General features: G+C 44.8%; 1 protein-coding gene across 27 annotated transcripts in view; it reads right to left on the bottom strand.

The window, feature by feature from the left end:
• cnc (NFE2 like bZIP transcription factor cap-n-collar) overlaps window positions 1-16,852 on the bottom strand; it is a 649,104-nt gene that overhangs the window by 159,946 nt on the left and 472,306 nt on the right. Inside the window, exon 1 of one of the 27 annotated variants that reach the window (XM_069316314.1) lies at window positions 9,073-9,715. The exons of the other annotated variants lie outside the window; for them this stretch is intronic. Within the exon in view, the coding sequence (XP_069172415.1) occupies window positions 9,073-9,654 (582 nt within the window). The 5' untranslated portion in view covers window positions 9,655-9,715. Of the gene's footprint in view, window positions 1-9,072; window positions 9,716-16,852 lie in introns of those variants that run through there. 27 annotated transcript variants of the gene reach the window in all.

The following is a 16,852-nucleotide window of genomic DNA, read 5'->3' as shown; positions in this document are numbered from 1 at the left end:
CGCTACAAGTTCCAGACGATTTCTTCCAATCCAGAAAGTTACAACCCCGCTCCTGTGGCAGGTAAGTCCACTACGGACTCACCACAGCCCCGCTCCTGTGGCAGGTAAGACCACTACGGACTCACCACAGCCCCGCTCCTGTGCCAGGCAAGTCCACTACGGGCACACCACAGCCCCGCTCCTGTGCCGGGTAAGTCCACTACGGGCTCACCACAGCCCGTGCTACTTGCAACTTTCTGTTCCCAGTAGCTGAATCTTAAACAACAAAAGCCAATCCCCCGCACCATCACCTCGAGATCGGTGATGGCTGAGTCTGGCTGAGTCTCACAGATGGCTGGGTCTGTGCGCGCGGGAACGCACCACCGACTTCTTCCAAGTGGCGGGAAGCCCAAGCACTTGTAGTGTGACGACGATGGTGGTGGTCGCCGCTCCCCATCACCCAGGAGGCGACGAGCCGCACCACCTCGTACTCCCTTACGATGGTTCCCGGTATAGGAAAAAAGAGCTGGAAAAGGGCGCCGCTGAGCACCAATGAGACTCACCTTCTGCAGAACACTAACAGGACCTGAAGTACATATCTAAATGGGACCCAACAAGCGTATTATTGCTAAATCTTCCGGAAATAATGCCCAGTATCTTATTTGCTGTATCCTTTGCATTCATGTATTGATTTTTTTCAGCTTAAGGTCCGCCAGATCTTGTTTTGATTTCGCAATTCAACATCGTCCAGCTAATATCCGGTAACTAAGGCGCCTGACTTAGTAAGATTTAGTTAGAACGTAAATAAGATTTGGTAAGAAGGGTGCCTGGCAGCTGAGTGGAGAGCGCTTCGGATTCGTAGTCCTGAGGTTCCGGGTTCGATCCCCAGTGGAGGCGGAGACAAATGGTGAAAAAGTTTCTTTCACCCTGATGCTCCTGTTACTTAGCAGTAAATAGGTACCTGGGAGTTAGACAGCTGCTACGGGCTGCTTCCTGGGGATATATGTAACAAAAAGGAAGCCTGGTCGAGGACCGGGCCGCAGGGACGCTAAGCCCCGAAGATAACCTCAAGATAACTATCGTAATTGCTGAAGTAGGATGGAGTGGAGTTGTCAGACACAGGTCCACGCTGACCCGTCACGGCCTGGTTGATACCTGTCATGTCTGCGGAAGGTCAGACACAGGTCCACGCTGACCTGTCACGGCAGGTTTGTACTTAGCGGGAAATGCAATGTAAACAAAGATCTTTCACATACTCGAGTGCAGAAACGTTCAAGTCAGTGACGCTCTCACATGTTGTTTCTTGTGTCGTATTAAAACAACTGAATAATCAGGCAACTTGTAATTTGAGTAATTGTCATTACAAGAAAAAAGAGTAAGCGCGGGCAAGAGACTGCAGACACCCCAAGATCTTCGTCAACTATAATGCTTGTCTTACAACGTAAGACACCAAGATGTCTTACAACGTAAGACACCAAGATGTCTTACAAAGTAAGACACACCAAGATGTCTTACAACGTAAGACACCAAGATGTCTTACAAAGTAAGACACACCAAGATGTCTTACAATATAAAAGACACACCAAGATGTCTTACAATATAAAAGACACACCAAGACAGTAACTACCCTTCGTCGTCAGCTTCCCAACACAAGACGCCCAACAAGGACAAACCCCAACCAAGCTAATACACACACTATAAAAACAGCTGGTCTTGCAAAACAGCAAAAGAGAATGTTGAAGAAAATTCACATTACAATTCCGGGAAAATTAAGACGAAAAAAGGGGGCATTGCTTAATAGAAAATACGTACAAATGTAAAGAGTTTCCACGCACGTGTGCTCAGATTTGCTCCAGATGCTGCCGTGCTCACCCACCAGTGCTGAGCACCGACCCCACGTCAGTCGCAGTTTGGTGGTGAGAGGATGTTCTCCCCCTGGCAATGAGGACCAACTCCCTCCTTGTGAGGAAGTGCCTCATCTTGTCCAGTCCGGACACTGACGCCTTACAGCCAGATACCATGAACGGAGCGGCGGTTTACCTAGTCTCTACTTCCCTACACTAACTCACTCACTCACTCACTCACTCACTCTCTCTCTCTCTCTCTCTCTCTCTCTCTCTCTCTCTCTCTCTCTCTCTCTCTCTCTCTCTCTCTCCTACTAACACATGACACACACAAGCAAGCAAACATTTAACCCACATCAAGGAAGTGGAAGCATTAAATCGTCCTTCACAGCAATTAAATCATTAAAACCCGCATGACACTAGAAATAATTAGTGCGTGTAAAGCGCCAGACCTCAGATGGGCTTGGGGGGGGGGGGGTTAGGCTCAGGGCTGGGGGCCAGGGAGGGGATCACTGGTCAGGGCTGGGGGCCAGGGAGGGGGTCAGGCTCAGGGCTGGGGGCCAGGTCAGGCTCAGGGCTGGGGGCCAGGGAGGGGTCAGGCTCAGGGCTGGGGGCCAGGGAGGGGATCACTGGTCAGGGCTGGGGCCAGGGGGTCAGGCTCAGGGCTGGGGGCCAGGTCAGGCTCAGGGCTGAGGGCCAGGGAGGGAGTCACTGGTCAGGGCTGGGGGCCAGGGAGGGGGTCAGGCTCAGGGCTGGGGGCCAGGTCAGGCTCAGGGCTGCATGACACTTTACGAAATCATTCCAGAAATGGTAAAAGCACGAATGTTTTCCATTTTTTGCAAAATTTCTAATTAGTATTAATCTATTTCAAGTTACAAACTTCATTTGCTTTTCCTGGAGCAGGAACGACGAGGTTCGTGGTCTTGCAACACCGACTTGATGTTTCATTTAATGCGTCAGTGGTTTCATTGGAGAGAATGTTGAACGTTAAACGAGTGCATGAGGGCTACCTCCACAGGCTGGTGGATCCCCCCCCCCACTATCACCACCAACACCGCTCCTCCACTTTAAGAACACAAGTTCTTAACTTGTGTTCTTAAGAATACAAACATGAGAATATAGACAACTGCGGAAGGCCTATTGGCCCACATGAGGCAGCTCCTAGTTATACCCAAACTCACTCATATATATATGTCTATCCTTCGCTTGAAACACTCCAGCCATCCAACGTCTATTATGTTACCCAGTAATGTATTCCATAAATCAACCCCCCCCCCCCGTGTTTCCATTCCAGTATTTACCCAAGTCTTTCCAGAATCTAAATGTATATAAACTGTATACTTAAATTTCGAATTCTATTGTGTACTGATATATTTAACACCTCATTATTATCTTCTTTCTTATCCCGTTCACCAATCTGTGTACTTGACTCATGTCAACCCTTGACAACACAACCTAAACACCTAACCTATTCTAGGTCTAGTTATACACCAATTCTAATAAATCATAATATTAATTTACATATGAGGAAATACCGTATAAACATCAGAGGTCCACGGTTGTTCAACACCCTCCCAGCGAGCATAAGAAATATTGCCGGAACAACCGTGGACATCTTCAAGAGGAAACTAGATTGTTTCCTTCAAGGAGTGCCGGACCAACCGGGCTGTGGTGGGTATGTAGGCTTGCGGGCCGCTCCAAGCAACAGCCTAGTGGACCAAACTCTCACAAGTCAAGCCTGGCCTCGGGCCGGGCTTGGGGAGTAGAACAACTCCCAGAACCCCATCAAGAAGGAATCATCCAGGTATCAACCGACTTTGAATACACAGTACACATATTATCAACTGCTTCTTTGGCCGCAGCTTGGACGCGCGCAGCTTGAGGACGGGTTGGGGGTCGGCATAATGTTAGTCTAACATAACTCGAGTCAGATCTTTGTTTTACGGCGTCAATTGTTGCAGCGCCATAAAAATCATTTATCGATCGATCTCTATTGAAATATACTAGCGGCGATCAATATTGTAGACAAGAAAGCAGTATTGTTCTGAAGAGAACAGTGCTCCCTTGTCATGGAGGTCCTCATCAACTACCCTACCATTGCTCTGATGTACTCACAAACCGTCAGGTAACCTGATATTATTGCTCGTAAATCTATTATATACCTGTTCCTCCCCTTCTATGAAAACATATGACTGGGTTTTAGTATCCTGCGACCGTTAGCACAATCCTTGTTGTTTTCGTGCCGAAGTACACTGTACAGAAGAGATGTAAATGTTGCTTGTGGTGAGTACGCAAAGGAAGACACGGAGCTGTGGTATGTGTTCTCCAAGGATATGAGGAAGAGTAACTATATGAGGCTGTCTTGTGTAACTGAGGGTGGTGTTGGTGGTTGTGGTGGAGGAGCGTGGTGGAGGAGGAGCGTGGTGGTGGAGGAGCGTGGTGGAGGAGGAGCGTGGTGGAGGAGGAGGAGGATGGTGGAGGAGCGTGGTGGAGTGTGGGCCAAGGCCAGGGGGAAGAGGACTGGAAGGACTCCTCGCTCCGTCACACACACTTGCCTCCATACAACTGGTCACTTGGAGCACCACCTCTGTCCTCAAGGCCACAGCTCGAACCTCAACCATTAGCGAGGAACCTTGCCAACGCTTCTCACTCGCAACTCTGGCTAACTTCAGTAACTAGCGACACTGTGGCCAAAGAGGATATAAGGAGGTGCGGGTGTAAGGCCTGGCTGCAAGTGGAGACTGGTGGAGTGGTCAAGTACTGGTGCTCCACACGTCGCTACCTTAGTGCCTGACCTTTGCTCCGTCTTGGTCTCAACCTTGGCATTAATTCACCCTAATCTGACAAAACTGCAGTAACTGTCGGTCCTCGTTACTCCGCCCTCTCAAGGCGGCGGTAGTAGCAGATACCGCAACGCCCAAGTCATGTGCTGACATAAACCTCCCAAGTATCCTCACACTCCAGGATTTCTATTACAACTGCTTTCGTAAACTAGATTTATCACGAAATTATATCGAGGGATAAGATATTAATAAAGTAGGTAAGAGTAATGGTGTAGAGAGAGTTTGGCAGCAGCGTGTGGGAGTGTGGGGGACTGAGGGAGCCGCCGGGGCTCTGGCTGGAGTCCGCCTCACAGTAAACAAAGATGACTCCCCAAGAAACACGCCTACTTTCTGAAACCTCCAAGTACAGTGATTTATACCCACATGTCCCTGTAGTACTCTCCCACATCTGGCGAGAGTACTGATCTCCCAGTCATCTTCACGCTTCTCACATGTCTGTCTTCCTACCTTCACAACCGATAATATGGCATTTGATCAACTGATTTATATGTTAAGCTTTTGAATGGTCTGTCTCATGGCCACCGCTTGAGACCTGCCTCTGGTGGTCAAGACCATTCAAAGATCAAGGTTGAGGTCGCTTATATAGTAAAACATTTACTACGGAGGTTACACCAGCGCGAGGGAGAGATGCCCTTCGTGGGCTCCTGCTGTGTTGTCTCACCATGTTTAAAACATTTGAGTGTTTTACAAAACAGAAAATCTGTATTTATATTAACATTTGGGCAGGATGCGAGAAGGAACCCTGTGGTCTTATACAATATGGGAAGCGCAATGGTATCTGGGGCTCCATGTGAGGCAGCCATGAAGCAGGAAGAAATACAGGAGAGGAAGGATATATAACAGGAGAGAACATACAACAAGGAGAATATACAACGAGAGGGGTATACTCTATTGCAGGGTGGAGGCCGGAAGACTATACCACAGGGGCTCTGAGAGGACGAGGAAGGAATACACACAGTATGGGCTGGTAAAAATACAAATAGGAGTAATAGCATATGCATAGGAAAATATACAGGGATGGAAAATACACATTAAGGACTAGTGAACATACATAAGAAAAAAATACACGAAGGTTGGGAAAGAGTAAAACAGAGAGGACTGAGAAAATACAAGAGAAGGAGAAGAAAAGAGGACAAAAGGCAAGATAAAACTGAGCAAAGTTGTGGACAAAGAGCGGGTGAAGCAGCAAGGGGAGAGAACAATCTCACGGTGGCCAACCGCAGTACTAACTTCTCTGTACCTTGGGCCCACCACAAATTACCAGGACCAAAAGCGCATTACTAGTGGGGGCGACACATACTGTACACCCGCTGTGGGGAAGGCTTCACCTCTCACTAAATTCCCCCTAAAAGTATATAATGTTAAAGCATAGTTGTCACTCAACTGAAATTTACGCAGTTTCAGACATCCTCTTTTGCTTTTTAAAGTGTTAACTAAGCCTATTTTTCTGGGTTGGAAAACTTTATTAATATTGAGACCGTTCACCCTAAAATAAGGTATTTAAGGCATTGTTAAAATCTATAAATTATTTGATTTAAATATTACTTTAAATAATAAGAACGCTACTCGAAAAAATAATATTAAAAAAGGTCCTTTCATTGTTATACTAAATTTAACAAATATATAATACGAAGTAAAATGTTTTATACATATTATATACTGGACACTATCAAAAATTAAATTATGAATTTATCACTATAAATATTGTTAGAGGTGGTCAAATGTCTAATGCTATATTTATTAGTCTAAAAATTCTCACAAATTGATTGGTAGAGATCTTATTCGATCACAAATTTTGAAAGCGTTTTGAATACAAATATTACTGAAACTGCTCTTATAAAAATTACAATGTATTATGAGTATTGTTAATGGACTTTAACATATATATTAATAATGGACTTATATATATATATATAATATACACATATTATATATATATAATGGACTTATATATATATATAATTTATAATGGACTTATATATATATATTTTATATATATATATATATATATATATATATATATATATATATATATATATATATATATAAAAGAGAGAGAATGTCTGTTCAAAGTTGGAGGCTACATGGCTGGGGCTAGTCACCCAAATTGGCAGAGGGAATGGTCTGGGGTACGGGATGAACATAATCTGGTCGGGGGTGGCCATAATTCAACAGAGAACAGCGTGCCGGAGCCACATTCAGACCCCCACGATGAACTTCAACACTGCCCAGCATCTACACGACTAAATATTTAAAAAAAACTTATTAAAAGATTTTTTTTGTTTTACAGTAATATGCACCAGTAGTCACCGACCTCGGGAAAATTAACAGACATTTCCTGCTGTCAATAATTTGGCCGCACTTGCATAAAACCGTCGATTCTTCCACGCTCCGAAGGTTTCACAAGCCACGAGCCTTTACCAGAGTAAGGGGGAACTATTCTTTTTTTAGTATTTCACACCACTAAACTCTTCTCACTGTCAACCACCCACACATTACACAATTATATTTATCGCAAGAGACAGATAGAAACAGAGACAATGACAGATGGATGGATAGACTATGGATAGATATATCGAAAGGTATGGATGGGTAGATCCATGGATAGGTGGAGGGATAGATGAATGGGTGACAGGCAGATGAGCAAGTAGATGGATAGATGGATGGAAAGCAAGATGAGTAGGTGGATGGTTAGACAGATGGTTGGATAGATTGATAAATGGAAAGACAGATGGATGGAGAGGTATAGATGGATGGAAAGCAAGATGAGTAGGTGGATGGTTAGACAGATGGTTGGATAGATTGATAAATGGAAAGACAGATGGATGGAGAGGTATAGATAGATGGATTTGTCCATGGATGGGTGGATTATATCCATCCATCCATGCAGATGGATGGATACATGCATAGATATGTAGATTGATGGTGGGTGAGTCGATGGTTAGATAGATAGTTGGATATATATTGATGGATTGATGGGTAGATAGATAGGTGGGCAGATAAGAGGGATCTATGGATACATAGATGGATCGATGGATAGATGGACAGATAGATGGGTCGATGGATAAATAGATAGTTGGGCAGCGCCGGGTACTCCCATCTAGTGTGTACACACACACACACACACACACACACACACACACAGGTGGACACAGGTGGAAACTTAGTACCCAGATGAGCCACAGAGACGTTAGAAAAAATTTCTTTAGTGTCAGAGTAGTTAACAAATGGAATGCCTTAAGTAGTGTTGTGGTAGAGGCTGACTCCATACACAGTTTCAAATGTAGATATGATAGAGCCCAGTAGGCTCAGGAATCTGTACACCAGTTGATTGACAGTTGAGAGGCGGGACCAAAGAGCCAGAGCTCAACCCCCGTAAGCACAACTAGGTAAACACATACTAGGTTTTATATGCAAGGGCCATTTAGAAATAAGTCTGCCTTTCACAACAATTAACATATAATCATTTCACAAATTACAATCTTAAATAAGTTTAGTTTTACCTGCGTTACACACAATAAAGAACAGGTGCCAGATTCACGAAGCAGTTACGCAAGCACTTACGAACGTGTACATCTTTCCTCAATCTTTGACGGCTTTGTTTACTTATTAAATTTATTAAACATTTATTAATTTATTAATTTATTTATTAAACAGTTCACAAGCATGAAAACTTTATAACAATAACAACAGCTGATTATGAACAGCCTCCTGGTGCTTCGGAGCTCATTAACTGTTTAATAATTGTAAACAAAGCCGCCAAAGATTAAGAAAAGATGTACAGGTTCGTAAGTGCTTGCGTAACTGCTTCGTGAATCTGGCCCCTGATAATCAGATTTAGGATTGGATGCTAAGTTAGCGATGATTTACCGTCATAACACTGAACATATCTATCGATCCCAAAGTTCAAATCGGAAAAAAACGAATTTTTGAACAAAATTCCTATCTGCCGAAAGATCAATGAACTAGTTAATGAGACAATGTTGTTGTTGTTGTTGTTAAAGATTCGCTACCTGAAACAAAGTTCCAAGTAGCACGGGCTATGGTGAGCCCGTACTTTATAATGAGACAAGATCCTACTGCTTCTATTGGCGGTAACTGTGAGGTTGGGGGACAGGCGGCACCTCATACCACGTGACACGTTCCCCTTACTCACCACGTGTTACTCACTTACTCACACATTGCTGTGTGTACAGTGTGAGTCCTATGGGTACCCTGTGAGCACGTGTCTTCAACTCTATGAGTACAAGTACTTAACCTTGTGAGTACATGTAATGATGAGGTAGGGGTGTGTGTTATGTGGGCGTGTAAGTGGGTTGAGGAAGCAGCATACAAGTATGGTTAAGGTAGCCTAGTAGCCAAGGTGTGGTGTACCCGCTGCGGTATACAAGTAAAGTGTGGTTTACCTGGTCATGTTGTGACCTGGGTGGCTTCCCGAGCACCAGCAGGTCTCGCAGCAGTGACGGCGACGGCTTGCTGTCGTGCGCCTCTCCTGCCGCCGGCGTCACGGACCGGAAGGCGCTGCCCTCCGAGGGGACGACGCAGCTGCTGTCGCTGTCGTAGTGATGGCTGTCGCCGAGGGCGTCGAAGGTGCGGCAGCCGTCGTCGGGACTGAGCGGGTGTGCCGCCTGCGGCCCGAGGCCCAGGCACTCAGATCCGACGCTGCTGACGCAGGGTGACGACGCCGGCGTGTACCGCACTATGGTGGAGATGGAGGGCAAGGGGGTGGTTGATGGAGGCAGGGGCGACGGTATGGGTAGGGGAGAGGATATGAGCCCCTGTGGGGGGCGGAGGATGGGGCAAGGGGAGAGCTGGGGGGAGATGTGGGACACGAGGTGTCCTGTGGGGGTTCCAGTGAGGGTCTGGGTGTCTGGCCGGACTGTGGTAAGCTCTCCGGTCTCAGAGTCCCGGATGTGGGGCGGCTTTAGGCCCAAGAAGTCTTTAAGAAATGCCCAATCGTCGGTCACCTCGTCAGTGAGGCTGAGCATGCCCCTGAAGTGCGCCGCCACCACATCCAGCTCCCCCTCTTTGATCCACGCGCTCGATCCCAGGCCTCCAGCGCCCCCTCCTCCTCCACCTCCCCCTCCCGCGGCCCCCCTCTCCTTTTCCCTGTCCCCTCCACCACCGGGGCTGGTGGTGGTGGCGCCACCACAGGCACCCACCAGTTGATGTGGGTCCTCCACGCCTTGCTCCACTGTTCCGCCAGTCAGTGCTGGCCCCCACCAACACCCCGCTCACCGAGGCTCGCCTCCACACGCCTCCAACACACGCACAATATAACATCCTCAGCCCCTTCACTCCCAGCACTGATCACTCGCGCCGCGCCACATTCACTTTTCAACGCACTACAAGGAAAGGAATTTGAATAAATCAATAAATAAATAATCTAGCAATCCTCTTGTCTGCGTGGGCAGCCACTCAGTAAATATTGCGCTGGTGACACTTAAACTTCATTGAGAGATGCTATGATATGTTTTCTGAAAATTAAATGCTGGTTATTTCCATTTACCAAGATAAGAGACTCGGGGGAAGACGGTCACAATGTATACTGTGGGTATGACGCCTTTTATAAATGGCACTCTTACAGTGCCATGCAGGATACCAACACTGATAGCATGACCACTCCATTGAGGTAGCTGTTACACCCTGGATATCAACACCCGCCCATCTGTGTTACATCCACGATAACAACCGTGCTAGAGCACGCCACCCACCGCCCAGTCTACCACCCAATACATGAATACAAGCCGCCGCGTCACCCGCCCACACTCCTCCACCCAATACATCAACACTGAGGCCTGCTCACCACCGTCAACAAACACCAACCCACACACCCTCGTCACAGGTGAACCCCCACACCCACACTCCACCAGCCCCCAGGGAAACACCACTCACGCCTCCGTATTCGCCTCCTACCTTCCCATCCCTAGTTTATTATCTTCACCTATAATGCTCCTTATTTAAAGAAAGCACCAAGAAAGTCCTTTGGTACACGCAGGCTAGTGTAATGTTTTGTTAAAATAAAAAACTCCAGAGATTACATATTTACAAAAAAAAAAATATAAGGAGTACTGATGCAAGACAAATGTCTGGACCGTTTGTGTGTGTGTGTGTGTGTGTGTGTACTATCGGTACTTGTCAAATTATTGAAGATGACACCAAGGGCGTCCGTCCGTCTCTCACCACACTGAAGGTGACCGGAACGGCACCTGTCTTGTGTTCATTTCTCTCCAAATTGCCAGTGATGGCAAATGTGGCCATTGCCGTGTCATGTGTGTGGCCCACGGGTGGCGGGAATCAGGCGCACCCTTGGCGTTGGACGCAAGTGCACGAGTCGTCTGTCGCAGACGCAGAGGTTGTGGAGCGGAGGCGGGAAGGTGCACATTGAAGCGAGGAGCTCCACTACCATCCCCACACACGTTGCAACAGAAGGTCCCGCCAGCAGCCAGTTGTGGCAGAGAGATCTACTGCCGGACACCGAGAGTGAGGTAAGGGTGGAGACGGTGAACGGCACCCGGGTACTGCGCTCATCCATATGACCTCCACACCTTATCGACCTTATCTTTACTATCTTCCCAAGACCCCTCTTCTTCCCTACGCTCACGCTCCCCCACCACCGGTATAAACGTTGGGGCAGGAGTAGGGTTGCCTTACGGGCTATTCATGCCCGTGCCACCTCTTGGGTGGCTTAATCTTTATCAACCAATCAATCAAGGGTTGGCGGTGGCGCCCATGGTACCTATGGGTCCGTTCTTCTCGTTATCTGTGGTGACCTATCTATGGATACAAGGCAACCACTTCCCCAACACCCAATAAGTAACGCTCGCTGCACAGAATAACGGGTTCAGTATCTCTTTCGTATTGATAACGTGTCATACACAGACAACGCATCTTGATCACAAAGGTAAAACGGCTAAATCATCATGTAGAGGTCCAATTGAACAATTGTTCTCAAAAACATGTTGCTGCAAACATTCAGCTCAGTTATAAGGTCAATTACACACACTCAAACTCCGGAAAACGCCTCCATAATATTATGAAATATATATATATATAATCTTTGGACAACACCCACCAGTGGGACTGGTGGGTGTTGTCCAAAGATTGTTTATCTTCACTTGTGGTTTATGCAAGTATAGGCATATATATATATATATATATATATATATATATATATATATATATATATATATATATATATATATATATATATATATATATATATATGGGGAAGAGAAAGTGGTCCCCTTCTTCCAGCCAGAGGTGGTATATATATATATATATATATTATATATATATAATATTCATTCATCGTTGTAATTTATCTCATTATAACGATTTCTAATCTGTGATAATGCTAACTTGGCTTTATAAATCCCCCAGTTTTAATGCCCAATATGTTGGAAGGTCAGGACTTTCAAACTGGGATATTGGAGCACGGGAGCATCGTCTAGGACTGGCTTACCACCACCCAAGCCACTATTGTCAGATATCAGACATCATTGTAGTAAGATGAATCATTCTTTGCACGAGTCCGATTTTAAGGTCTTGGATACACGCACGAATGGCCAGTCGGATTTGAAAATAATGGCATCGATATATATCAGGGTGCTGCGGCTAAATAATAATAATGGTTCAGTTGTTCAGTTGTAAACTGTGTTCACAGTAAACCACAGTAAACCCCATAAGTTTCCACTTATGTTTACGTAAATTTCATTATATATAATTATAAGGGGGTTAGGATAAGTGGAATATAATATAAGGGGGGTGGGAGGAGAGGATATGTGGCAGTGCACGAGAGAGCCCAACAAGGCTCTCCCAGGGTGCTGCATATCGTCTTCTTCGAGCTTATGGGTCCCTACAAACAACCAGTGGTGGTACCCCCAATATACACGGGGAAAAGTTATATATATATATATATATATATATATATATATATATATATATATATATATATATATATATATATATATATATTATATATATTATATATATATATTATATATATATAAAATTTATATATATATATAAATATATATATATATATATATATATATATATATATATATATATATATATATATATATATATATATATATATATATATATACATCTTACATTATAGTACTAATGTAATCATGTCCAGTATGAGTTCCTTGTTTTGCTAGTTAATTTTTAATTTAGAATTTGTATTTTTAAATCTGATGATGAATATGAGAGGTATTCGAAATGTCAGGAATTTTAATTAAAAATGTAAAGAATGATCTTACGAAGATGTTTGTCATGTCAATCTTTCTCCAATAAAAAAAAAAAATTATGAAATTAGGAAACCCGAAAGGAACGTTCATTTTGAATAATATACAGTGTATATATGAAAATATTTAACCACGATGGAAAATGAAATGATCATATATAATGGTTATTAGACTTTGTGCAGTTTCATCGTGTTCTTACGTTCATGACTAATATAACAAGACATTGTTTTACACCTCACATATCAATTATGAAACCAAGCATGTAAGTTGATTATCGTAGAGACTGTGTGCTCGGTCTCGAATCCGGTAATTGGTGATTATCTTGCGATTATCTTGCGATGATTTCGGGGCTTTTTAGTGTCCCCGCCGCCCGGTCCTCGATCAGGCCTCCACCCCCAGGAAGCAGCCCCTAGTGACAGCTGACTAACACCCAGGTACCTATTTTACTGCTAGGTAACAGGGGCATAGGGTGAAAGAAACTCTGCCCATTGTTTCTCGCCGGCGCCCGGGATCGAACCCGGGACCACAGGATCACAAGTCCAGTGTGCTGCCCGCTCGGCCGACCGGCTCCCCTGGTGATATAACAAAATATACATAAAATTTTGTAACTAGCTTATCAAGACTGTAACTGGCTTAGCTCAATGAATTTTTGGGCACAGCATACCTGGAGATGGTTCTGGGAGTTCTTCTACTCCCCGAGCCCGGCCTGAGGCCAGGCTAGACTTGTGGTAACTTGATCCAACAAGCTGTTGCTTGGAGCGGCCCACAGGCCCACATATCCACTACAGCCTGGATGGTCAGGCATTGCTTGCAAGAACTTATCTAAGTGCCTCTTGAGTACATCCACCTTTGTTCCAGTAATATTGTGCAGTCTGACTTGAGCCCATTGTGTGCCTCTGTAACCTTTACCACCACCGCCCACAAGTTGGGTACAAGGTGCATAATAAATGAATTCAACTCACACCTCACGGCTCACCTTCCTGCCTATATATTCTGGAGTAATTTCAGGGGTTAACAGGAAAGCTCTCAAGTTAACTCTAGTGTAATTTTTCCTTCGTGGTTTAATACTTCATATTTTTCATCACGTGTTAATTTCTTTGAGATTTGTACACACAAACACATTATATATATATATATATATATATATATATATATATATATATATATATATATATATATATATATATATATATATATATTCGTTTTGGGTGGGGTGATATGACACAAACGTGTTTGGGTGAGGTGACAAAAGATAGAACACGAATCAATGGGTATAAATTGCACACGAGAACATAAGAATGAAAGTAATTACAGAAGGCCTATTGGCCCATATTTCCTCTTGCTGCTTCTATGTTGGCTAGGGGTCTTGAAGTGGGTAGAATATAGTTATGCGTTAATTGGCTGTTGATTGCTGGTGTTGACTTTTTGATGTGTAGAGCCTCGCAGATGTCGAGTCTCCTGCTATAGCTGTATCTATCGATGATTTCTGTGTTGCTTGTTAAGATTTCTCTGGTGATGGTCTCGTTGTGAGAGGAGATTATATGTTCCTTGATGGAGCCCTGTTGTCTGAGCAGCAAGAGAAGATATGGGGCCAATAAGCCTTCTGTAGTTACTGTCATTCTTATGTTCTCAGCCTAGCCTGAATAGAAGCCTGACTAACCTAGCCTATCCTAGTAGAAGCCTGACTAGCCTAGCCTATCCTAGTAGAACCCTGGCTAGCCTAGCCTAGTAGAAGCCTGGCTAGCCTAGCCTAGTAGAAGACCCCGTACTCCGCCATACAGTGCATACAAGCTGCACAAGAGCCAATGTTCCCCTAACCAAACCTAAAATAACTAACAAATAGCATAGTGTCTGAACAAATCCACAAGGGCCGTGATGAGGGTTCGAACCTACCTTTAACGGATTTGTTCATTTGATGCATCACGCTATTGTGATTTCTGTGTGTAGCATAGTGTATCTTGACAGTTAATAATAACAATAATAATATTAAACCATTTGAATCAATGCGGTGACTTGAACTAGCGATCAGGGTGGGTGTGCTCCCAGCCTGGCACCTTACCTTGCCCCTCTATTACCACATGGTATAACTTGTAAGTATTATTATTATTATTATTATTGAAGGTGAAGGAAAGACCCAATTTATGCGCAAGCGCATTCAAAACTAATTTTCGGATGTAACCCACATCCTTTCTCAGGGTACTGTATACCTGTATACATTATTGTTGTATACAATGTATACAACAAACCAGAACATTGTATACAGTACCTTGAATGTAGGTTACACCCAAAAATTTTTTTCGAATACACTGACACATATTTGGTCTCTCCTTCACCTCCATTCAAGTACTATGGCATTGTAGTAAGATTCTCCATTATTATTATTATTATTATTATCATCATCATCATTATTATTTAACCATAGTCAATATAATCACTATTATTAACAGCCATTATTTGAATCACCGTAACCAAGTCCACCATAATTACATTATATTCACCATCCTGCAGTTTTCCCACGTAAGAATACCGAGAACATCTCGAAATTTCAGTGAGAATTTAACTTCTGATAAATTATTTGAAATGCCTGACACGAACAATGGCCTCCAATGGGCAACGGAAAATGATATTATGTTCAACAATTTACACATTCCAACCTCACAATGAAAAACTATAACAAAAACTGTGGAACTGGGAAGGGGCGGTGGACGCGCGCGCCCCGGTCAGCCCCTCGCCACATGTGATACAAGTGTATAACACCAGGCCGTCTTCCCCGCTTCGCGGCCTGGGTTACTTCGCGGCTTTGAGTGCCACGGGAAATCTAGCCCGTCCTCCAAACATAGACCCAAAAGTGATTCCATGTACCCGCCAAACCCGCTGTTTATGAATGAAAAACGGTTTACACACGAGTCACAACTGATTCCGTTCGAACACTTCCGGAATAGGTGCTTCACTGACGAATTTTGTTCGAACCACAACGCTGTAAACAGCCCGTCCTCCAAAGACCCAAAAGTGATTCCATGCACCCGCCAAACCCCCTGTTTATGAATAAAAAACGGTTTACGCACGACTAAAACTGTTGACGTTCGAACACTTCCGGAATAAGTGCTTCACTGACGAATATTGTTCGAACCACAACGCTGTAAATGCTCCACACACGTACTACAAATACAAATAATTGCCAAAAGAATCTAAATACCTAACCTAACCTATCCTATGCCTATATATATGCACAATAGGCTAATATATTATATTAATTTATATTTTGAGAAAATTTCCGTTTTGAATGAACAGCATGTTAAAATTTATGAATGCGTCTGTGGGGTCGACCGCTGGATGTAATGGACTTGAGTCGAGGACGGGTTGGGGTTAGGCTATATTATGCCTAGGTTAGGTTAGGTTTTTCTTCCCATTAAAATTTAAAGTGTTTAGATATTTGTTTTAACAACTTTTTCTTGGACAAAGCTACTTTGTTCCAAAATTGACAAAATAAATACATACAGGTACAGAACTAGTGAGGCCGGGTGAGGAGAACCCGTCCCTACTTCCATGCGTTGTGGGGTTGGCAGACCCCCACCTCCACACGTGGTGGGGGAGACAGACCCCCACACGTGGCGGGGGAGCCAGACCCCCACCTCCACACGTGGTGGGGGAGCCAGACCCCCACACGTGGCGGGGGAGCCAGACCCCCACCCCCACACGTGGCGGGGGAGCCAGACCCCCACCTCTGGACGTAGCGGGGGAGCCAGACCCCCACCCCCACACGGGGCGGGGGAGCCAGACCCCCACCTCTGGACGTAGCGGGGGAGCCAGACCCCCACCCCCACACGTGGCGGGGGAGCCAGACCCCCACCTCTGGACGTAGCGGGGGAGCCAGACCCCCACCCCCACACGGGGCGGGGGAGCCAGACCCCCACACGTGGCGGGGGAGCCA

The sequence above is a fragment of the Procambarus clarkii genome, chromosome 83, assembly GCF_040958095.1.
Source record: "Procambarus clarkii isolate CNS0578487 chromosome 83, FALCON_Pclarkii_2.0, whole genome shotgun sequence".
NCBI lineage: Eukaryota > Metazoa > Arthropoda > Malacostraca > Decapoda > Cambaridae > Procambarus > Procambarus clarkii.
The sequence above is the reverse complement of the archived record's forward strand: the minus strand, read 5'-3'. Positions and strand labels throughout refer to the sequence as shown.